General features: G+C 43.8%; 1 protein-coding gene across 3 annotated transcripts in view; it reads right to left on the bottom strand.

Moving 5' to 3' along the window:
- LOC126278966 (guanylate cyclase 32E) overlaps nt 1–25,120 on the bottom strand; it is an 829,856-nt gene that overhangs the window by 594,703 nt on the left and 210,033 nt on the right. For all 3 annotated transcript variants that reach the window (XM_049979279.1, XM_049979262.1, XM_049979270.1), the window contains exon 3: nt 4,190–4,476. In XM_049979279.1, the coding sequence (XP_049835236.1) occupies nt 4,190–4,476 (287 nt within the window). The remainder of the gene's footprint in view (nt 1–4,189; nt 4,477–25,120) is intronic.

Raw genomic sequence — 25,120 nt, 5'->3', positions numbered from 1 at the left:
GTTAGTATCACCCATTGTGCAACATATTACTTTCATAATGTCACTTTTATTATGGGCACCTTCCTGTCTGGAAGTCTCTTTATAATTTACGAACCTAACCTACCCTTTGAAGTCCTTCCCACTGCAAATGTGAGCTCTAAAACGAAAACTGAACTCCGTCCGAACAGGCCTTGGAAAGTCCAACTGTACCGACCGGCAGCCGTGTCATCCTCAGCCCACAGGCGTCATTGGCTGCCAATACGGAAGGGAATGTGGTCAGCACACCGCTCTCCCGGCCGTATGTCAGTTAACAGATCGGAGCCGCTGCTTCTCAGCCGAGAAGCTCCTCAGTTTGCCTCACAAGGACGGAGTGCACCCCGTTTGCAAAAAGCGCTTAGCAGAACGGATGCTCATTCATCCGAGTGCTGGCCCAGCCCGACATCGCTTAACTTCGGTGATCTGACGGGAACCGATGTTGCCACTGCTGCAAGGCCGTTGGCCGAGAACGGATCTCTACATCTACATGACTACCAAGCAATACACACTTAGTGCCTGGCAGATAGTTCTTCAAACAACTTTCAGGCTATTTCTCTACCGTTATACTGTGTAACAGAGCGCGGGAGAAATGATTACTTATATTTTTCTGTAAGAGCTCTAAGTTCTCTTATTTCCTCCCTATGAGGATTGGCAAGAATAAAATATTTTCACATTCAGAGAATGAAAGAGGTCAGTTAGTCTTCATCGGACAGCTGACCTCTGTGTCAGACGATGGCGTGAAGACAACGCTGTCGCTACGACGCAGCTACTGCCACCGTCACCGGGTCTCGAAACTTTAGTCTACCCTGTACTCCGCGCTGTGCTGCTAGGGCATGGCGCAGCCTGCCGTAGCTGTACATTGTTTGGTACGGTGTCCAGGGCACTTATTCGGCCAGCCGCCATCTCTGTAGAAACAGAAGTCTGCCAACCGCTGGTTACTGGAGACAACCAGTGGAACACTGTCACGGCGCGGCAGACAAATTAATAATGCATGGTTATATTTGTTTTTAGATCTTCATCCAACAAGATCAGCTGTAAGATAATAATTTCGTTCTGAAATTCAAACCAATTCTGGGTTTAATATGTTATTTGCTGTGATCTAGGCGAACACTACATCCAAATAACAGAGAATACAGTCTACTAAATGGTAAGAAACTGTCAATGTTTCGCAGAAATTTGTCTTTATTAACTGATGACAAGTTTCTGACCCTTTCAGTACATTATAATATCATCCACATAAGTCATACAACAAAATCTATTATTTGTGAACACTGGGCACAAACACTATGTGTGTTTGTGGCTGATTGCAACATACCTCTTACAATACTACTCTACCTTTCTGCAGGTACTAAAATATTTTGTTGCATGCAGCACAGTACGGTCCTTTTCTTAATAATAAGTCTCACTCAGCCACACACAGTCGCTTTGACATGGCTGCATCACTTATCTGAATGATCTGAAAGTGGACCGAAAAGTCTGAAACTAGTCATCAGTTAATAAAGAGAAAATTCTGCATAACTTCGATATTTTTTACAATTTTGTTGAATCATATCAAGTTGCTGCCTCACTGGAAGTAAGTAGAGAATACGTTTCCAACGAAATGAACCTAAAGTGTCACAATGTTGACTGAGAAATGGCTGCAATGCAATGACCATGAAGTCGCGTAAAATACTAAGATACGAAGCTCACTAGAAGCTCAGTTAATCATGAAAGTCCTTCTAAAACTATGGGTGGGTACCTCATCTACGTGAAGACTGCTACAAACTTTCCATAGCTGTGCATCTCTCAAATGCAAAGCAAACGAGTCCAAGACCCACTAAACTATGTACGAGTAATTAATCAGGAAGCACAAGTAGCTTAGAAAATTCAGCCGTGAACTGCTTATAAAATGGGTAGCACTAACGCAAAATGAAGCACTTCTTCCTATCTCAGCACATGTGTGCCCCAAATGGTGCCCAGACAAGAAGCCTCTCCCCCTTTGCGTCAGGACCACAAGTCTCTCTCCCACTTCAGCTGGCCGGCAAGTTCCCAGACTTTTCTTCTCTAAACCTAAAAGTCCACTTGGAGATGAGGACACCCAGCCATTGCCGCAGTGACCGACGAAAATTTAGTTTTATATTCGTGAATACAGGGAAACCCCGCAGAAAGTTGACATTGTTGGTTTACTGAACGCATATTATCACGCAAGAAGTTGGTATCGGCTGCTAGCCAACTTCCACTCATTGATCGGGCTTTTGGCAGCTATGCAAGGTGGCGGTGGTGGCACCTGGAGGAAACGGCGACGAATTATCGCACGATGGCTCAGCAGTGCTGTGACAGCCAAATCTTAAATCTGTGCAAAGCGAACTTGTAGGAACTTAGCGGGAGTTTCCTTCGAAGGAGAAACCAGCATTCGCCGCCCAAGCATTGCGTTGACTAGGGGCTTATTGTAACCGCTTCTGCGAATTGCAATGCCCGGGAGACACCTTCCCTCCTCTAGAGTTTCTGTGCCTGATCTGATGGTCAAGCCAGACGAAGGGACGAACACCTGGGCTCGTTAGTCTCTTAAAAAGATAATCTGAAATCTTCTTCTCTACACAAAAATAGCCAAGAAATGAGCAGAAAAACAATCAAAGAACTCTCAGAGATATTTGACTGTCGTCTCACAACCTACTACACACTGGTGCGCAAAGAAACTGGTATAGGCAAGCGTATTCAAGTTCAGAGATACATAAACAGGCACATAACGCACTGTGGAAACGCCTATACCAGGCAACGAGTGTCCAGTGGAATTGTTAGATCGGTTACTGTTGATATGATGGCAGATTATCAAGATTTTAGTGAGTAAGCTGCAGCCGAAAAAAGATCCTGCAATAACGGGACCAACGACTACTGAAAAGAATCGTTCAGCGTGACAAAAGTGCAACCCTTCCGCAAATTGCTACAGATTTCAATGCGGGTTCATCAACAACTGTCAACGTGCGAACCATTCAACGGAAAATCATCGATATGGGCTTTCGGCGCCGGAAACCCATTCGTGTACCCTTGGTGACTGTAAGACACAAAGCTTTGCTCCTCGCCTGGGCCCATCAACAGAGACATTCGACTGTTGTTGACTGGAAACATATTGGCTGGTCGGAGTCTCGTTTCAAATGGACGTGAATGGGTATGGAGACAACCTCATGAATCCATGGACCCTGCATGTCATCAGGGGACTGTTCAGCCTGGTAGAGGTTCTGTAATGTTGTGGGGCGTGTGCAGTTGGAGTGATATGGGACCCCAGATATGTGTAGATACGACCCTGACAAGTGACACGTACGTAAGCATCCTGATTGATCACCTGCATCCAATGCGACACCCCACACATCCAGAATTGCTACAGAGTGGCTCCAGGAACAGTCTCCGAGTTTGTTGGTAGCTCGTGATCTCGTGGTTTTCGCTTTCCAAGCACGGGGTCACGAGTTCGATTCCCGGCGGGATCAGGGATTTTCACCTGCCTCGAGATGACTCGGTGTTTGTGCTCCCCTCATCGTTTCATCATCATTCATGAAAGAGGAGAGATAGGACTGAGCAAAGGTTGGGAATTTTCACGGGCGCTGATAACCGCGCATTCTAAAGCCCCACAAAGCAAACATCATCGTCAACATCTCTACCGAGTTTAAACAATTTCGCTGCCCACCTACCTCCCCAGACTTGAACAATATTGAGCATATCTGGGATGCCTTGCAAAGTGCTGTTCATAAGAGATCTACAACCACCTAGCACTATCACAGATGTGTGGACAGCTCTGCAGGTGCCATGGTGTCAGCTCCACCCAGCACTACATCAGTCATTATTCGAAACCATGCCAAGTCGCGTTGGGGCACTTCTGCGTGTTCGCGGGGCAGGTGTATCAGTTTCCTTGGCTCTTCGAAACAAATGGTGCAAATGGCTCTGAGCACTATCAGACTTAACATCTGTGGTCATCAGTCCCCTAGAACTTAGAACTACTTAAACCTAACCTAAGGACATCACACAACACCCAGTCATCACGAGGCAGAGAAAACCCCTGACCCCGCCGGAAATGGAACCCGGGAACCTGGGCGTGGGAAGCGAGAACGCTGCCGCACGACCACGAGCTGCGGACCTTTGGCACTTCAGTGTAATACTTTGATCAGAGTGTAGCAGCAGCGGCGACAGCACTGGCTGTACTCACGTAGGAGATCATGGGCAGGTTGAAGGCGGCGGCCATGCGCGCCTCGTGCACGCAGGTCTCCTGCGGCCCGATGTAGGCGGTGATGTTGCGGCGCCAGAGCTCGGCCGTGCGCCGGATGCTGGTCGTCTCCTCGCCGTACGTCTCGGCCACCTCGAAGTGCAGCGAGTGGCCGCGCGCCCACAGCTCGCCGCCGCGGCCGTTGGCGCGCTCCACGGCCAGCGAGATGGCGCCGGACACCGTGCGGCCCGGCCGCTCGTACTTCCTGTCTCCAGGCCGCCGGTCCAGACCTGCGCCAACAGGGCGTCACTCGCGGCGGCACGACCAACCTCCACAGACAGGGACTGGCTTGCAAGTGGACTTTACAGGCACTTGCCTACCTAGGCAACTTCAGTGAGCAATGATAGCTACACTACTGGCCATTACAATTGCTACACCAAGAAGAAATGCAGATGATTCATTGGACAAATATATTATACTAGAACTGACATGTGACTACATTTTCACGTAATTTGGGTGCATGTATCATGAGAAATCAGACAGGGACTGGCTTGCAAATGGACTTCACAGGCACTTGCCTACCTAGGCAACTTCAGTGAGCAATGATAGCTACACTACTGGCCATTAAAATTGCTACACCAAGAAGAAATGCAGATGATTCATTGGACAAATATATTATACTAGAAATGACATGTGACTACATTTTCACGAAATTTGTGTGCATGTATCATGAGAAACCACACAGGGACTGGCTTGCAAGTGGACTTCACAGGCACTTGCCTACCTAGGCAACTTCAGTGAGCAATGATAGCTACACTACTGGCCATTAACATTGCTACACCAAGAAGAAATGCAGATGATTCATTGGACAAATATATTATACTAGAACTGACATGTGACTACATTTTCACGTAATTTGGGTGCATGTATCATGAGAAATCAGACAGGGACTGGCTTGCAAGTGGACTTCACAGGCACTTGCCTACCTAGGCAACTTCAGTGAGCAATGATAAATACACTACTGGCCATTAAAATTGCTACACCAAGAAGAAATGCAGATGATTCATTGGACAAATATATTATACTAGAACTGACATGTGACTACATTTTCACGTAATTTGGGTGCATGTATCATGAGAAATCAGACAGGGAGTGGCTTGCAAGTGGACTTCACAGGCACTTGCCTACCTAGGCAACTTCAGTGAGCAATGATAGCTACACTACTGGCCATTACAATTGCTACACCAAGAAGAAATGCAGATGATTCATTGGACAAATATATTATACTAGAACTGACATGTGACTACATTTTCACGTAATTTGGGTGCATGTATCATGAGAAATCAGACAGGGACTGGCTTGCAAGTGGACTTCACAGGCACTTGCCTACCTAAGCAACTTCAGTGAGCAATGATAGCTACACTACTGGTCATTAAAATTGCTACACCAAGAAGAAATGCAGATGATTCATTGGACAATTATATTATACTAGAACTGACATGTGACTACATTTTCACGTAATTTGGGTGCATGTATCATGAGAAATCAGACAGGGACTGGCTAGCAAGTGGACTACACAGGCACTTGCCTACCTAGGCAACTTCAGTGAGCAATGATAGCTACACTACTGGCCATTAAAATTGCTACACGAAGAAGAAATGCAGATAATTCATTGGACAAATATACACTCCTGGAAATTGAAATAAGAACACCGTGAATTCATTGTCCCAGGAAGGGGAAACTTTATTGACACATTCCTGGGGTCAGATACATCACATGATCACACTGACAGAACCACAGGCACATAGACACAGGCAACAGAGCATGCACAATGTCGGCACTAGTACAGTGTATATCCACCTTTCGCAGCAATGCAGGCTGCTATTCTCCCATGGAGACGATCCTAGAGATGCTGGATGTACCCTGTGGAACGGCTTGCCATGCCATTTCCACCTGGCGCCTCAGTTGGACCAGCGTTCGTGCTGGACGTGCAGACCGCGTGAGACGACGCTTCATCCAGTCCCAAACATGCTCAATGGGGGACAGATCCGGAGATCTTGCTGGCCAGGGTAGTTGACTTACACCTTCTAGAGCACGTTGGGTGGCACGGGATACATGCGGACGTGCATTGTCCTGTTGGAACAGCAAGTTCCCTTGCCGGTCTAGGAATGGTAGAACGATGGGTTCGATGACGGTTTGGATGTACCGTGCACTATTCAGTGTCCCCTAGACGATCACCAGAGGTGTACGGCCAGTGTAGGAGATCGCTCCCCACACCATGATGCCGGGTGTTGGCCCTGTGTGCCTCGGTCGTATGCAGTCCTGATTGTGGCGCTCACCTGCACGGCGCCAAACACGCATACGACCATCATTGGCACCAAGGCAGAAGCGACTCTCATCGCTGAAGACGACACGTCTCCATTCGTCCCTCCATTCACGCCTGTCGCGACACCACTGGAGGCGGGCTGCACGATGTTGGGGCGTGAGCGGAAGACGGCCTAACGGTGTGCTCGACCGTAGCCCAGCTTCATGGACACGATTGCGAATGGTCCTCGCCGATACCCCAGGAGCAACAGTGTCCCTAATTTGCTGGGAAGTGGCGGTGCGGTCCCCTACGGCACTGCGTAGGATCCTACGGTCTTGGCGTGCATCCGTGCGTCGCTGCGGTCTGGTCCCAGGTCGACGGGCACGTGCACTTTCCGCCGACCACTGGCGACAACATCGATGTACTGTGGAGACCTCACGCCCCACGTGTTGAGCAATTCGGCGGTACATCCACCCGGCCTCCCGCATGCCCACTATACGCCCTCGCTCAAAGTCCGTCAACTGCACATACGGTTCACGTCCACGCTCTCGCGGCATGCTACCAGTGTTAAAGACTGCGATGGAGCTCCGTATGCCACGGCAAACTGGCTGACACTGACGGCGGCGGTGCACAAATGCTGCGCAGCTAGCGCCATTCGACGGCCAACACCGCGGTTCCTGGTGTGTCCGTTGTGCCGTGCGTGTGATCATTGCTTGTACAGCCCTCTCGCAGTGTCCGGAGCAAGTATGGTGGGTCTGACACACCGATGTCAATGTGTTCTTTTTTCCATTTCCAGGAGTGTATTATAATAGAACTGACATGTGACTACATTTTCACGTAATTTGGGTGCATGTATCATGAGAAATCAGACAGGGACTGGCTTGCAAGTGGACTTCACAGGCACTTGCCTACCTAGGCAACTTCAGTGAGCAATGATAGCTACACTACTGGCCATTAAAAATGCTACACCAAGAAGAAATGCAGATGATTCATTGGACAAATATATTATACTAGAACTGACATGTGACTACATTTTCACGTAATTTGGGTGCATGTATCATGAGAAATCAGACAGGGACTGGCTTGCAAGTGGACTTCACATCTACATGCCTACCTAGGCAACTTTAGTGAGCAATGATAGCTACACTACTGGCCATTAAAATTGCTACACCAAGAAGAAATGCAGATGATTCATTGGACAAATATATTATACTAGAACTGACATGTGACTACATTTTCACGTAATTTGGGTGCATGTATCATGAGAAATCAGACAGGGACTGGCTTGCAAGTGGACTTCACAGGCACTTGCCTACCTAGGCAACTTCAGTGAGCAATGATAGCTACACTACTGGCCATTACAATTGCTACACCAAGAAGAAATGCAGATGATTCATTGGACAAATATATTATACTAGAACTGACATGTGACTACATTTTCACGTAATTTGGGTGCATGTATCATGAGAAATCAGACAGGGACTGGCTTGCAAGTGGACTTCACAGGCACTTGCCTACCTAAGCAACTTCAGTGAGCAATGATAGCTACACTACTGGTCATTAAAATTGCTACACCAAGAAGAAATGCAGATGATTCATTGGACAATTATATTATACTAGAACTGACATGTGACTACATTTTCACGTAATTTGGGTGCATGTATCATGAGAAATCAGACAGGGACTGGCTTATAAGTGGACTTCACAGGCACTTGCCTACCTAGGCAACTTCAGTGAGCAATGATAGCTACACTACTGGCCATTAAAATTGCTACACCAAGAAGAAATGCAGATGATTCATTGGACAAATATATTATACTAGAACTGACATGTGACTACATGTTCACGAAATATGGGTGCATGTATCATGAGAAATCAGACAGGGACTGGCTTGCAAGTGGACTTCACAGGCACTTGCCTACCTAGGCAACTTCAGTGATCAATGATAGCTACACTACTGGCCATTAAAATTGCTACACCAAGAAGAAATGTAGATGATTCATTGTACAAATATATTATACTAGAACTGACATGTGACTACATTTTCACGTAATTTGGGTGCATGTATCATGAGAAATCAGACAGGGACTGGCTTGCAAGTGGACTTCACAGGCACTTGCCTACCTAGGCAACTTCAATGAGCAATGATAACTACACTACTGGCCATTAAAATTGCTATACCAAGAAGAAATGCAGATGATTCATTGGACAAATATATTATACTAGAACTGACATGTGACTACATTTTCACGAAATTTGGGTGCATGTATCATGAGAAATGAGACAGGGACTGGCTTATAAGTGGACTTCAGAGTCACTTGCCTACCTAGGCAACTTCAGTGAGCAATGATAACTACACTATTGGCCATTAAAATTGCTACACCAAAAAAAAGGAGATGATTCATTGGACAAATATATTATACTAGAACTGACATGTGACTACATTTCCACGAAATTTGGGTGCATGTATCATGAGAAATCAGACAGGGAGTGGCTTGCAAGTGGACTTCACAGGCACTTGCCTACCTAGGCAACTTCAGTGAGCAATGATAACTACACTACTGGCCATTAAAATTGTTACACCAAGAAGAAATGCAGATGATTCATTGGGACAAATATATTATACTAGAACTGACATGTGACTACATTTTCACGAAATTTGGGTGCATGTATCATGAGAAATCAGACAGGGACTGGCTTGCAAGTGGACTTCAGAGTCACTTGCCTACCTAGGCAACTTCAGTGAGCAATGATAGCTACACCACTGGCCATTAAAATTGCTACACCAAGAAGAAATGCAGATGATTCATTGGACAAATATATTATACTAGAACTGACATGTGATTACATTTTCACGCAATTTGGGTGCATATATCATGAGAAATCAGTACCCAGAACAACCACCTCTGGCCGTAATAACGGCTTTGACACGCCTGGTGATTGAGTCAAACAGAGCTTGGATGGCGTGTACAGGTACAGCTGCCCAAGCAGCTTCAACACGATACCAAAGTTCATCAAGAGTAGTGACTGGCGTATTGTGACGAGCCAATTCGCCGGCCGCCATTGACCAGACGTTTTCAGCTGGTGAGAGATCTGGAGAATGTGCTGGCCAGGGCAGCATTCGAACATTTTCTGTATCCAGAATGGCCCGTACAGCACGTGCTACACGCGGTCGTGCATTATCCTGCTGAAATGTAGGGTTTCGCAGGGTTCGAATGAAGGGTAGAGCCACGGGTCGTGAAACATCTGAAATGTAACGTCCAATGTTCAAAGTGCCGTCATTGCGAACACGCCGGGTGATACGCCAGTATGGCAATGACGAATACACGCTTACAATGTGCATTCACGGCGATGTCGCCAAACACGGATGCCACCATCATGATGCTGTAAACAGAACCTGGATTCATCCGAAAAAATGACGTTTTGCCAGTCGTCCACCCAGGTTCGTCGTTGAGTACACCATCGCAGGCGCTCCTGTCTGTGATGCAGCGTCAAGGGTAACTGCAGCCATGGTCTCCGAGCTCATAGTCCAGGCTGCTGCAAGCGTCGTCGAACTGTTCGTACAGATGGTTGTTGTCTTGCAAACGTCCCCATCTGTTGACTCAGGGATCGAGACGTGGCTGCATGATCCGTTACAGCCATGCGGATAAGATGCCTGTCATCTCGACTGCTAGTGATACGAGCCCGTCGGGATCGAGCACGGCGTTCCGTATTACCCTTTTGAACTCACCGATTCCATATTCTGCAAACAGTCGTTGGATCTCGACCACTGCGAGCAGCAATGTCTCGATACGGTAGACCGCAATCGCGATAGGATACAATCCGATCTATATCAGAGTCGGAAACGAGGCTGCACGCATTTCTCCTACTTACACGAGGCTTCAAAACAACGTTTCACCAGGCAACGCTGGTCAACTGCTATTTGTGTATGAGATATCGTTTGGAAACTTTCCTCATGTCAGCACGTTGTAGGTGTAGCCACCGGCGCCACCCTTGTGTGAATGCTCTGTAAAGCTAATCATTTGAATATCACAACATATTCTTCCTGTCGGTCTGTAGCACGTCATCCTCGTTGTGTAGTAATTTATTTCTTTTTGTATCATATTTAATGTTACGGATTTTGTAGGTTTAGAGAAAGCTTTTCCCAGAGTCGATGGGAATATGGAGGAAAGTGCCCAAACTCCAACTATCCCCTTCCACTCCTCCCCGTCCCCAAAGTGAATCCCCTGGTTTTTGGCTTTGGCTCTGCATTCTTCTAAACTCTAGTGAATCCAAGTACAAGGCTGCTACCACGGTGTAGCAGCGTGCACAAGTCGCCCCATTCATTTGTTTCGTATTAATTTGCTATTAGATGTTTTGACAATGGAAAAAGTTTTTACATTCTGCTGCATTTTACATTAATTCTCCTATATACTGGCAGATTAGCCTTTCATGCATATGTTTTGCAATAGTAAAGTTTAAGATTATCGGTTATGTGTAAATTGTTTAATCCACATGTTAGTTAAAAATTAATTTGTCAAGAAAAAGGAGGGAGTATCTGCCTCCTCTCCTTTAATTGCTTAAACTTGTCCCTTCATTTTTCTCCATTTTTAAATATCGCTTGTGTTAGTACATACACTTATTCTCTTGTAATTATACTTCAAATTCGAAGAGGATATCGAAAAGTGTGGATGTCTTCTAAAATAGCCAGTGCTATTGATGCAGTTTAGAAAAAGAAGTACACCAATAATTAGTTTCACGTCCTAATAACAACGCTTCGAGGCTGTTCAGCATAATGTACGGTACACTAGAGGAAGTACCAAAAACGGAGGAATTCCTAAGATTGTGAGTAAAGGTTTTGAAAAAGAGCTGGTTTAGCATTGTCTTGCTATGGAAACTTCTTTCTTTGGGCTTACTTGTAGAGGCTTGTGAAAAATGGCTGTACAGGTGTCACAGAGAAATAACATTGAACATTTTTTGAAAAATAAAATTGTTGTTGATGAAAGCGCTAGTTTTTTTCTTAAACGCCACGAAACTAGACTGTCAGAAGGAAAGCCCGCAGGAACACCCTATAGCTAGGCTCTTGGGTTCAGCTAAGGAACCACAGATAAATTCTACAACCTTATGGGAAATGTTAAACTGTACCTAATTTGAAACTCTATTACGTTTCCTTTAATTTAAACCCTTCCTCCTATGTTATTTAGTGCCATTTTGCAAATTTTTGTAAGTGATCAAATTTGGCAGAAATTGCTCGTGACGTTAGCAAACAGATACGTGGAGAAAGTACATTTATTGTGGCGCGAATCAAGTAAGTTTTATTAGTAAATATTCGCTAGAAAAAGCTATTTTTCGCAACCCTGATATTAGGAGTCTACGGCTCATATAAACTATCTTTCAGTAACTTTACAATGACAGAAAACGTTGTTATTATTAAATAAACGAATAACTTTGGCATAACTGTAGATGTACGATCTCATACGAACTATACCTATTGTATGCCTAAGTTAAATACTGTGCGCCGTAGTCGGCAGTTGTCGATAGGATACCTTTCGATGCAGTCATGCGGTAGACCATGCTCTCGTATCGTTAATAGTTAGCTTAAAATCAAGTTCGTTTTACGGTGTTTCTTAAAAAAACGCACCAAATGGGATTCAGTGTAAAAATTATTTGCACAAAAAAATTCTTCCCGCTTCATTAAGTTAAATATAGACAGTAGTATTGCACTTTTGGGATCTGACGGCGCTGCTACGGCTCTGCACGAGGACATAAAACTACAATGGATCTCTGTATAACAGATAGGAAGAATCCCTACGTGGCAACTCACCGAGTCAATTCAAGGACGGACTGGGCTTAAATTATCGCAAAAGTCGGTTGGGAAAGCTTGTCCAGTTATACCATCATATATGGACTCACCGACTAAACGGAGATAAAATGGTTCAAATGGCTCTGAGCACAATGGGACTAGACTTCTGAGGTCATCAGTCCCCTAGATCTTACAACTACTTAAACCTAACTAACCTAAGGACATCACACACATCCATGCCCGAGGCAGGATTCGAACCTGCGACCGTAGCAGTCGCGCGGTTCCAGACTGAAGCGCCTAGAACCGTATGGCCACCGCGGCCGGCTAAACGGAGACATTTCCGAACGTTTAGAACGAGTGGTGGGAAGGGTGGTGATGGTGGGGGGGGATTTCTTGGAGCGTTCAAACTCGACGGACGTCAGATAGTATACAACACGCAGCTGAATGAACAGCAGCCAAGGTTGTCGCGAAAGAAAGACGATCTGTCTTTCATTGTGAATAAATAACTGAATTCTAGAAAAGTTTTACTAGCGACGTTGTCCAACCGTTTAGCTGCATGGTAACGTACTTGTCTATCACAAAGCGGGCCCGGGTTCGACTCCCACCCGGGTTGGAGATATTCTGCGCCTGTGGACTGGGTGTTGTGTTGCCCTCATCATTACCTCATTATAAACGACACGCAAGTCGCCCAATGTGGGGCCTCCCGAAATAAGACATGCATCCGGCGACCGAACTTCCCCGGACGCGGCCTCCAAGCCAACAATGCCCCACGATCATTTCATTCTTTACTAGCGGCATTGACGCTTAACAGCTATCGCGACTTCAAGGCACCTCTGCTGTTCATTCGACGCGAGACTTTGCATCGCCGGAACTGAGAGGCCAGTCCACCATGCATTCACGATGACGGTAGAGGTCGTTGGCGAGTATCACTCACGGGGACACAGAGAAAACAATAATCAAGTTTTAACAGGTTCACTGACAACGAAACACGTCTGCCTCGTCGGTAATAACGAAAGGCACAAAATACTGTCTCACTAGGTACTGGTTCAGAGGCTTGACAGAGCTGCTATCGGAAGTAGCATGACTCTTTCTAGTCCGTTGTAATACCACTTCGTAGGAAAATGCATTTGCAGGGAAGTAATCCAAGTTCCAAGAGTGCCATACTGATTAGGTCCAACACAAGCAAGGAAAAGTCTATCCTTAAAACAGTCCAAAGAGAAATCAACGATGAAAGGTGAGAACAGCGGCGTCGGTCCCAGTGATGATCTTCGAGAGCGTTCTGAGACGGTGAGGTGACTAGCGCTCTTGTGGAGGCCGAGAAGAACTGGCTGGTGTAGTCCACGTGCCGGCCTTTATGGCTGCCAGTGGCGGAATATTCGTCATACTATTGTCTTGTCACGTTTTGTGCGGATGCGAATAGGTTCCTCGGAAGTGACGGCCTCTGCCAGCACTGGTAACGCCGACTTGTGCCAGGTCGTGACTGCGACCTGGGGAGCTAGCGATGTTGAAGCATCCAGGGGTCATGTAGACAGCACGCGTTCCTATTTGTTGTGGCCTCCGATATAGCAAATGGCAAACCACAAGTCTTTATGCATCCGTCGTGTCACTTGCCAAAAATAGCGCCGCACGTATCCGTGCGTGAGGCGGCTGTTTAGGCTAGCGCACGAGCTCCAGACAGCACTTCCGTCACAGCCGGCAGCCTGGAAATCTCCACTACACGCCTTCGACCTCTGGAAATCGCGCCGCCTCCTGAGACAGGACACTAAGTGATCAGTAACGTTCTGATTGAGACTTGGTATTATTATACTGTTGATCATTTAGCCGACAAGGAAGTGTCAGACTGAAAGTTTCTATCCTTGTTGGGCTTAGATGTTTCGTTACTGTTAGGTCTCGATATTTTTTCAGAGAAGAATGGTGAAGTGTTTATTCTTCTTCAATGAAGCTTGGATTTCTTCTTCGTTTTTGATCCTGAAGTGAGAAACAAATTTTTCCGTTTTAGACTACAATTATTACCACTTCAAGACTCTGCTCGTTAAAGAGCGTGTGACAACAGTAGCTTAATTCACTGTTTTTAATGTAAAACTCTTAAGACTTAAAGACTATATTCACTGATGCGTTTGTAAGTCTTTCAAGTACCACGGAACTTAATTTATTTACTTTTTGATTCTAGAAGTCTGTTTTCATTATTTACGGACCGTCATTTGTTTCACTTACTGAGGGACTAGCATCCATCTTGCTTCACTTACTGAAGTGCAATCCTTTCTTTTATTTCATGTGGAGGATCTTTCCGTGGAAATTGAGACGAATAAAATTTTGTTTGTTCCCTGTACCTGGGCTGTTCACTTGTTCCCGTCAGTGATGGACACATCGTTAACTGTGCCTGGTGTGGACTGAGTTGTGCAAACTGAAATTAAGGCAATATTACGTTCGGTAGCAAACTATAGTTGTTTCCTGAGTTCTCCGATTTCGTCGCCGAACAGTCGTGATAAGTCCAGTGCCGTGAACAATGGAACACTATCTTAGATATGCCATTAAGAAGTATAATACAGTAATAAAATGGTAGAGATTTTGTTTTACGACAGCAATACATTTTTGGGATTGCAATGTAATAATAAATTAAACTTGGAGGAACATACTATCTGATGCAGATCCCACACCTCACAGCAACATTCAAGACGAGGGAGGACAATTGTAGTGCAAGCAGTCTCATTTAAGTAGGGCTGTTGCATTTTCTAAGTATTCTGCCAGTATAGTGCAGTCTTCGGTTTGCTTTCCCCACAATATTATCTATGTGATCGTAGTAATTTAAGTTATTCGTAACTGAAATCTCAAACTGTTCAGTTGAATTTCCCGGCTTTAGATTTGTGTGATTTATCGTGTAACCGAAATTTAGTGGATTTCTTTTAGTATGCCTGTGAATGACTTCACAATTTTCGTTATTTAGAGTCATCATGTCGCCATTTTTTCCTGTGGGTTCTTGTCATGGATAACACGAATTTTTCCGTGGCCCAATTGTGAGCTGTTTTCGCGTTTAACTTCCAGGTTTCACTTCCCCAAGTGAGTACTAGCAGTACATGCTGGATATTGATGTTACGTTTACTGCTGAATACAACGTTCATTTCCCCAACTGCGATTAAGTTTATTACTTAACGCTACCACCCGGTTGTTGTATCCACTTGTCCTAAATACACAGATGTATCAACTGCTTCTATATCTTAATTATTAATTTTTATGATTCTCCTATCGGCAGACCGATTATACCTTGTGTCGCCTTTGAAACCAACAGCTGAGTTCATGAAATCAGTGATAATACGTTCAGTCTCCGTAAAAATGATCAGTTTGGCACAAAAGCGTGTCATTATTCGTGAATAAAACTATCCATGAAATTAGAGATCGTCTACGAACCATACGATTTAGTATTTCCCAACATGCAAAAAATGGTATCAGTGTGACTATTTGAAACATCACGGATTATAAGTTATAAACTAGCATCATTTTCGCGCAGATTGAACATGTGGAAATGAGGACACTTTCGCCATCAGCCAGTTCTCTAATAGAAGTTTAATACACTCCTGGAAATGGAAAAAAGAACACATCGACACCGGTGTGTCAGACCCACCATACTTGCTCCGGACACTGCGAGAGGGCTGTACAAGCAATGATCACACGCACGGCACAGCGGACACACCAGGAACCGCGGTGTTGGCCGTCGAATGGCGCTAGCTGCGCAGCATTTGTGCACCGCAGCCGTCAGTGTCAGCCAGTTTGCCGTGGCATACGGAGCTCCATCGCAGTCTTTAACACTGGTAGCATGCCGCGACAGCGTGGACGTGAACCGTATGTGCAGTTGACGGACTTTGAGCGAGGGCGTATAGTGGGCATGCGGGAGGCCGGGTGGACGTACCGCCGAATTGCTCAACACGTGGGGCGTGAGGTCTCCACAGTACATCGATGTGGTCGCCAGTGGTCGGCGAAAGGTGCACGTGCCCGTCGACCTGGGACCGGACCGCAGCGACGCACGGATGCACGCCAAGACCGTAGGATCCCACACAGTGCCGTAGGGGACCACACCGCCACTTGCCAGCAAATTAGGGACACTGTTACTCCTGGGGTATCGACGAGGACCATTCGCAACCGTCTCCATGAAGCTGGGCTACGGTCCCGCACACCGTTAGGCCGTCTTCCGCTCACGCCCCAACATCGTGCAGCCCGCCTCCACTGGTGTCGCGACAGGCGTGAATGGAGGGACGAATGGAGACGTGTCGTCTTCAGCGATGAGAGTCGCTTCTGCCTTGGTGCCAATGATGGTCGTATGCGTGTTTGGCGCCGTGCAGGTGAGCGCCACAATCAGGACTGCATACGACCGAGGCACAAAGGGCCAACACCCGGCATCATGCTGTGGGGAGCGATCTCCTACACTGGCCGTACACCTCTGGTGATCGTCGAGGGGACACTGAATAGTGCACGGTACATCCAAACCGTCATCGAACCCATCGTTCTACCATTCCTAGACCGGCAAGGGAACTTGCTGTTCCAACAGGACAGTGCACGTCCGCATATATCCCGTGCCACCCAACGTGCTCTAGAAGGTGTAAGTCAACTACCCTGGCCAGCAAGATCTCCGGATCTGTCCCCCATTGAGCATGTTTGGGACTGGATGAAGCGTCGTCTCACGCGGTCTGCACGTCCAGCACGAACGTTGGTCCAGCTGAGGCGCCAGGTGGAAATGGCATATCAAGCCGTTCCACAGGACTACATCCAGCATATCTACGATTGTCTCCATGGGAGAATAGCAGCCTGCATTGCTGCGAAAATGGATATACACTGTACTAGTGCCGACATTGTGCATGCTCTGTTGCCTGTGTCTATGTGCCTATGGTTCTGTCAGTGTGATCATGTGATGTATCTGACCCCAGGAATGTGTCAATAAAGTTTCCCCTTCCTGGGACAATGAATTCACGGTGTTCATATTTCAATTTCCAGGAGTGTACATTCTCTTATTCCATATTTAAATGATAGCAATAAATTTTCATATGCTGCAGTCTTTTCTAAAGTTACAAAAACTAAGATTTCTCCAAATATTGAAAAAATATTCCAGGGTGCAGTTCGATCATGTACGTAACAATAAATATTCTATTGAAATTTAAATGTGTTGTAATCGAGGAAACTTTGTTAATCTTGTATTTAATAGTTTATTCTCTACATTATTACCGTACTATATACAACAATCAATAACTAATTCAAATTAAATACTAGTATTATGAAAAACAAATTTCAAGCTGAAAGAAATGAAAATAAAAGCTATATAAAACAACCACAAATTTTCATTTTCAATGCAAGTTAAGTTGTTTAGAGACAAACAAGCTCAGTTACTTTTCAAATATCACGTGTTTCGTGGTGTAAAATCCCCTTCTGTTTCAAGGTACAGGTTGATACACGACCGACAGAATATGGCTTAACTATGCACATGAACATATCATTCAATTCTGTAACTGAAAAACTAACAATTTCATCTGACTAGTTTTCTAGTTTTAACGTTTTATACAGAACATAAATGTGTAAAACTAAAAAATTTCACAAATATTGCACAACAAATCAAGTCTCAAAACAACAAAATCCGTACAGAATACGGGAAACTGCTTACGGAGGTATGTAGTGCGCATTCGAGCACGTGATTCTAAAATCAGACTCTAGACGGAAACAACGACCAAGAAAAATCGTGTATTCCTAGGCATACTATCGTCAAAGTACAGCTCTCGTCTCTACATGCTATCTCATTTGTCAAGATATGGTCAGTTATAATCAGTTATTATTTTCTGGACACATTCTATAGCATTAACATGAAAAGAAGTTTACGTATCTAAGTGAACTAGCAAGATAAACAAGGAACTGATTGAATTTGTGGTGCTATACTAAAGAATATGTGCATCGTTGCTACAGCTCTCCGTACCATTCATCAAGATAGTCGGAAAGTATGTACTGAAATGCAATTCCGGCTATTTTGATTAAATCTATAGTATGTTTCAGGTCCCTACGCTACGAAAAAGAGATGAATGTTAAAGAAATCGCCTTCCGCTTGTTAATGTCATTATACTGTTTCTATCTAGGCTACAGAGAGATAAAAATTTTACAACAGAACGTAGCAGAGGAAGTTTGAAAGAGAACCTGATATCAAGGAGAGAAGGTATAAATTAACAACAATATCACTGAACCAATTGTAATCTTCTTCTTTATAAGCTTATTCTTCCGTACATTAGCAGATGTTCCGTTGTGGCTTCAGTTCCGCGGCGTCTTCTGGGGAGATACTGGAACATTCCTTTATATATGTCTGCTATTTTTCACTGGAGGATTCTTGTAATTGGTCTTTGATCGAACATCCTGTGAACGTGGCTCCATCCTTCAGTCCTCTGATTTTCTACATTTTCTTCTAAGCTGCCACGGTTCCTATTTATCCCTTCTTGAGACACCTAGAGACAGTCTCAGAAATCTTATTTCCGCTCCCTGCGTTTTGTTTCTGACATTCTCTTCTATTTACCAATCGCTTGATACCATTTGGGCAGCTGTCCATGACTAAAGAATTTGTTGCTAGCGCCCCCGAGCAGATGTAATTTGGATGGATTGCTCACGCGCTGCCTGCGATATGTAAGCTGTAAGAGAATCTCAGACCAGAGAGCAGTGTGGTATGCAGTAGGAGTAAGTAGTTGTTAGCGAGCAGTCGTGTGTATCGTGTTGGCTGGGCCGGTCGTGGTGGAGCGATGGCGGATGGCTCTGAGGACTATGGGACTTAACATCTATGGTCATCAGTCCCGTAGAACTTAGAATTACTTAAACCTAACTAACCTAAAGACATCACACAACACCCAGCCATCACGAGGCAGAGAAAATCCCTGACCCCGTCGGGAATCTAACCCGGGATCCCGGGCGTGGGAAGCGAGAACGCTACCGCACGACCACGAGATGCGGTCGGAGCGATGGCGGAGCCTGAGCGTTGTAGTATAAGGTAAAAGCAGCCTCGCGCATAATAGTATTGTTACATCAAGTCCCAAGTAAATGTTTTAAAAAAGTCCCTTAGTAATAACCTTTCTCATAAAAAGTAACTTTGACAATCATTCATTTCAATTTAAAGAATTTACTAATTTCTCCAATCCTTGGTCATCCCGATTATTGAAAAGAAAAATCAGTTGTTTCTTTTATACAAGACAAATCTATCGGCCAGCATTGCACTGAGCTGCGCCATAAAAGTTTAGTTTCATATAGATATATATGCGTTATCCGGCGACTAGACTGAGGTAAGAATTTAGAATTTATTCAGTATGATCTTTCAGGGCCATGACGCAGCGCTGCTGACGTCCAGAATTTACCAGTTTAAATTCACAGTCAGTTATTGAAAGGTTATAAGTGAGTCGCAACTTTTTATTGAGAGATTAGTCACATTTTTTTATTGATAGGTTACGCAATTTATTTTTTGGGAGGTTACGCTAAATGTCAATGTTATGGTTATATTTTTACTGTTGGGAGGTTTCGGAACTTTTTGGTTGGGAGGTTACATTAAATGTGAATATTATTCTTATTATTTTGTGGGGACGTTACACAGCACTCTATTAATATTAGCAATTTAGCAGAATTTCATTATTCTTACTTAACTATTCGTTTTGCTTGATACCATTCAAAAGGCTCCGCATATATAGTTGAAAGTTTCGAGCTCTACTCTCAGTTGAGTATCTGCTTCCTGAATAAGACATATTCGGCAGCCCAGAAACTGCTTAATTTGTTAAGTGAAACTCATTCCACTTCTGTAAACATCGCGGATTAGTGAAGACTTGAACTGCATGTTTAGAGGATTCTTTTTTTTTTCATGATTCAGATCCACTTGATATATTTCCGTTGTATTTTTTTTCCTTCTGTGTGTTTAGCAACTTTATCCTTTGCTATGGCATCTATTGGTTTTAATTGAAAGATAATTTTGTGTTTACATGTATGCTACAGATAACTTTCTGATGACCTGCTTGACTACTTCCGTCCTTTCCTGTGGGGCAAATACATGATTGAAGTGATTCTTTACCTTTTCAGAGAGAGCAAAATCTTTATCATGTTCCACATGTTGACTGAAGTACCTTATGATCTGTTGTGTCGGTGTGCTGATTTTGCCTCGAGATGTACAAGCAGAATTTCAAAATATGACCTATTTAAACATGCATTAAATATTAGTATAAGTACTCTTAAAAGCTTAAACATTACTGTGTCGCTGAACTTTCAAAAAAATACATTCCCGAACCTTCATTGAAGGTACCAACGATTCTCCTTCTGTGTCCCATTTCACTCGTACTAGATTTGTTCTAAGTGCTGTCGAGGCAGCGGCTTAAAATTTAAACTTTATCAATGCACCATGATTAGCTCTCGGAATGCGTATTTAGATCATTTGCCACTTGCGCCACTGGTACTCTCAGACCCTCCATATCTTCAAACATGAAGTAATTGCGTCGTATTGAGTATTAAAAATAGTATTGAACTTACTGTTTCTGGGATAGTTCTAAGTTAAACTTACGTATATGTTTGTTTCAAAGAATGATCCGTCTTTTTCTGTGTCCACGTGACCGCGTAACTTTCTCAACGTTTGAAATTTGTATTTCAAGCGCTTACGACATTTACTGTAGCACCAACGTTCATAAAATTGATGCGCAGTGGCAGGTGTACAGCTTGTCAGGTAGGTTTGATTTCGTCTTACTGATAAATTCTCTTCCACTTGAAGCTAAAAGAAATAACAGGGCGATTGCCATGTTGACACAGAATTCTCCAAGCGACTGCAGCCAATTCCAGAGATGAAACGAGGGTGACGTGGATACGCGCTTTCATCGGATGCTTTGTGTCAACCCATCGATCGCGTACGCTCATGCGTTTTTCCATCACGAGAACAAATGGGAACAAATTGAGGCCAGTACATCTGTCTCCCGTCCTCAGAACCTTAGCACGCGGGTCACAAGCAAAGAGTCTCATGTACAGTGTTCGTATCCCGTACGTGTGTGTGTGTGTGTGGGGGGGGGCGCATAACGTAACGTTGCATAACAACACTTTGAGACCACAGTTCACAGATAGAGTGAAGTCTTGCTACAGACAAAGAGTGATTAATAGACGGACCGTTCATACGAAGGACATCCACAGTTACGCAGAGAAATATCCAGTACTGTTCGTCAAGTGAGTAACATTTTGTTTCATACACACACACACACACACACACACACACACACACAAACATACACATACATGTAATGGGTAATGGATGTGTCGTGACTTATCGTTTTCGAGGAGATATTATTTCATACTCGTTTACTGCAATGAGAAAGACAGTAAGTTACAATGATAAATATTTATTAAATTAAGATACATAGAATTTTTGCACGTAATGGTCGGACATAAAATACCTATAAATAATTAATGAAGCACAAGGTGTCTGCTCTTCTTCAATCGAAACAATGTCATTGTCAGGAAGTCTAGATGCATGCACGACAACTTAATGTTCCACCAGTTCGTTTGGATTTGTCCAAAGGATTTAGTCAATACGTTATTAGACTAGCTTTTCCAGTCACAAGTTTTATATTCTTCTCATGATAGACCTATGCGTCCCTGGATGTACTGAACCTCTAATTTCCGTTTTATTAGCGTCATCATCATGGTCACTGCCCTTGTCAGTGTCCAATGATCCTTCATTGTCTTTCACATCTTTGAATTAATATTGTGTACCCGTCTATTGTTCTGGTGATTGAAGTGTTCCTGTCAAAAGTTTTATGCTACGGTTATACTTGCGGCCCCTGTTTGTGTTTATACGCTAGTAGGAAGTGTAACACAATCAAGAAATTAGTTACTTTGAGAAATTCAGCATAATTGTGAAGATCACGTGTTGTGAAATGATTAGATTTGGGTTTCAAAAGTAAGTTATAGAATCCCTTAATTCAACGATATCTTCACACTATGAACAATAAAATCATTTTCACGGACATCCGCTGTTGAGTTACGAATGATCCAACAACGTGAAGAGTCATACGTGAAACAATACACGGTGTCACCGTTTTGCGGAATATAAAAGCAGAAAACAACATACCCATAAAGAGCTTGAGAAAATGATGCTTAACAAATAGGGCAAAGGTGTATTTGAGGGCCTAATACTTAGCTACACATAGCTGGATTACACTGCAGAAATAATAACAGAGCTCGAACGTGTGAGATTACAAGTTCTTGCAACACTGCAGTATGCATGCATTGGATTACAGCAAAGTGTGAGAGTATATCTCCTCGAGAATGGTAAGTCACCACATCTCCAGTACCTGTTCCTGTGAGCGCCGCTGGTCCCGGCGGAGGTTCGAGTCCTCCCTCAGACATGGGAGAGTGTGTTTGTCCTTAGGATAATTTAGATTAAGTAGTGTGTAAGCTTAGGGACTGATGACCTTAGCAGTTAAGTCCCATAATATTTCACACACATTTGAACATTATTTTGCTGTGAGCGCGCACGCGTGTATGAGTGTGTGATAAATTACTATGCACATAATAAGCAGTACTGGGCAGCCGCCCAAGCAGACGTGCAAACACAGCAGGTAACTACTGGTGACACCATCGGGACGATATTAAGGGCGGGTAGATGCCTTGGGCCTCATTGACATCATACTTATTTCATTTACCTAAAAAATTCCAGATGAACTATTTAAGTAAATAACTAACACTTGTAAAATTAAAAACTGCATACCATTTTAGAATACACTGAAACAACAGGTGAAACGATACTGTGATGTAACCTATAATTACTGTAGCGTAAAATACCAAATGTCAGCAATATTGCAACTACTTGCGTCATGTTACGCTATGAGCATCTAAAAGGTCATAAAGTTTCGAAACCTATAATACGATCTTGTAATTTAAATTAAAAACCGAGTAAAGTGTCTCTGAAAACCACGTATTTTGCACCTTTATGCTATATTATTTACGTAAATATTGTAGACAGCTTACTAAAATGAAACAAGATATAAGCAGGACTCTTATTGTCAAAAACCACGCCACGTTTAAGGAATCACATGGCTGAGAATTTTACTTTCGTAAATACATAAAAACAGTGGATGCAAAATATAATCCACGCTCTCTCCACAGAAATATTACATGAAGCGGGTACATTCCTCGTGTTATGTTGAGTATCATAAACGCAGTATAGACCTGTCTGTAAAAGTTTCCTAATAAGCTATGTGAGCTCGAGCCGCACAACACTGAGATAGCAGGGGAAGTTCCTAGCATTGTAAGGACTTTGTGACTAGGAAGAATTTTTTAACTCGTGCACTCTGATATGTTTTGCTTTTATAAAAACAACTGTATTTTGAGCGTAACTATTTAATAACATGACTTTCGTGTCATCCAGTTGATCTAGTTGTATTTGCATTATTTACTGTATTCAGATGAAATTGAAAGAGTGAGAAACTGAAGTAGAACATGGTTCGTGAGGGAAGCTTATTTTTCTTAAAGAAAGATGCAAGAGTTGTGCTAGACTTAGGGTTTCGGAAAACAGGTGGACAAACCACAGCTCGCGGACTGGTTCCAGGCAAGTGACATCTATAGGCTCTCGGTGAAATGTTGGCTAATGTAGTCTGGGTCTATAAGTCTCCTCCCATCGCTTCTGCGCCAGCAACACAGACGAACAATCTCTTTTAACAGAAACCAATTAACTAAGAAATCAAAAAGACAGATGATTCGTCTAACGCTAAAGCTTATGTCGTCATAGTTGTTAAGTGGTTTAGTACCTGTTTTGTGTGAAAGGAAGCAGCTTTCTCTTGCAGCACAGTAGTCGTAAATTTTTGGATGAGTGGTGGTGTCAGCAAAAATTAAAAACGAGGACATTGAACATGGAAAAGTCAACAAGTAGTGAACAACATGGTATTTTTGTCCTGTCGGTGTTAATGATAAAGATGTGTGCTTAGTTGACAGTGAAGGAACCGCATTTTTCAAAGTGCAATATTTGTAGTAGCATTTGATCAAAACCCTTACTGGCTACTGCAGTGATCTTTCTGATGTTGCGCAGACGAAAGGATGCAGAGGTCATGCTAAATGATTGTGAGGTTAGAGAGACAAAAAATTTTCGTCAAAAAGAGCAAATACGATAAGGGAACGACAAAATCCAGTTATGTAGTGGCGTATAATACGACAAAAGAGAAGAGGGCAGTATCGGTTTACCTGCGTGGACACGAAGAGCCGACACAGAAAACAGTTTGAACAGTTGATGTGTAGTTGAGATGAGTTTGCCAGATATTCTGTGGCACTGACGGAAATTGCAGTGATAGTGACATTGCACGGCTCTCTATGTTTATCCATGATGCAAATAAAGACTTTGAATAAAGGAGTCAGTGAGAGTTTGATCCTGAATATTAAATAGCGCATCCAAATAATCGGCAAATAGAGAGTAAAGTCGAGGAGCTTTGTTGCTGACGGTTCTTCGGATTCTATCTTTCGTAATGAAGCCTTTTGCAAATAATGAGCTGTTCGTTAAATGTATTTGGACTACAAAGTCACAATTTTGATCAGTTACACACCAGGAACCACTATGCAAGTGTGTGTTACACATTAGTTACAGTTCGGATTTTGAGATAAATATCGTGAGCTTTGTTAGACCAAGAGGGATCATTACATATAAACTGAAGACGGATGGGGGAGAAAAAAAAGGAATCTGAAGGAATTAGTAACGTCAACTGCATCAGGACATTCCGCGGAATGACCGGCGACGAATGAAAATATGTGCCGGACCACCACGCGTTAGCCGTCTGGGGTGGCCGAGCGGCTCTAGGCGCTACAGTCTGGAACCACGTGACCGCTAAGGTCG

This window comes from Schistocerca gregaria, chromosome 1 (genome assembly GCF_023897955.1).
Source record: "Schistocerca gregaria isolate iqSchGreg1 chromosome 1, iqSchGreg1.2, whole genome shotgun sequence".
Lineage (NCBI taxonomy): Eukaryota > Metazoa > Arthropoda > Insecta > Orthoptera > Acrididae > Schistocerca > Schistocerca gregaria.
Note: the sequence above shows the minus strand (reverse complement) of the source record. Positions and strands in the feature narration are given on the sequence as shown.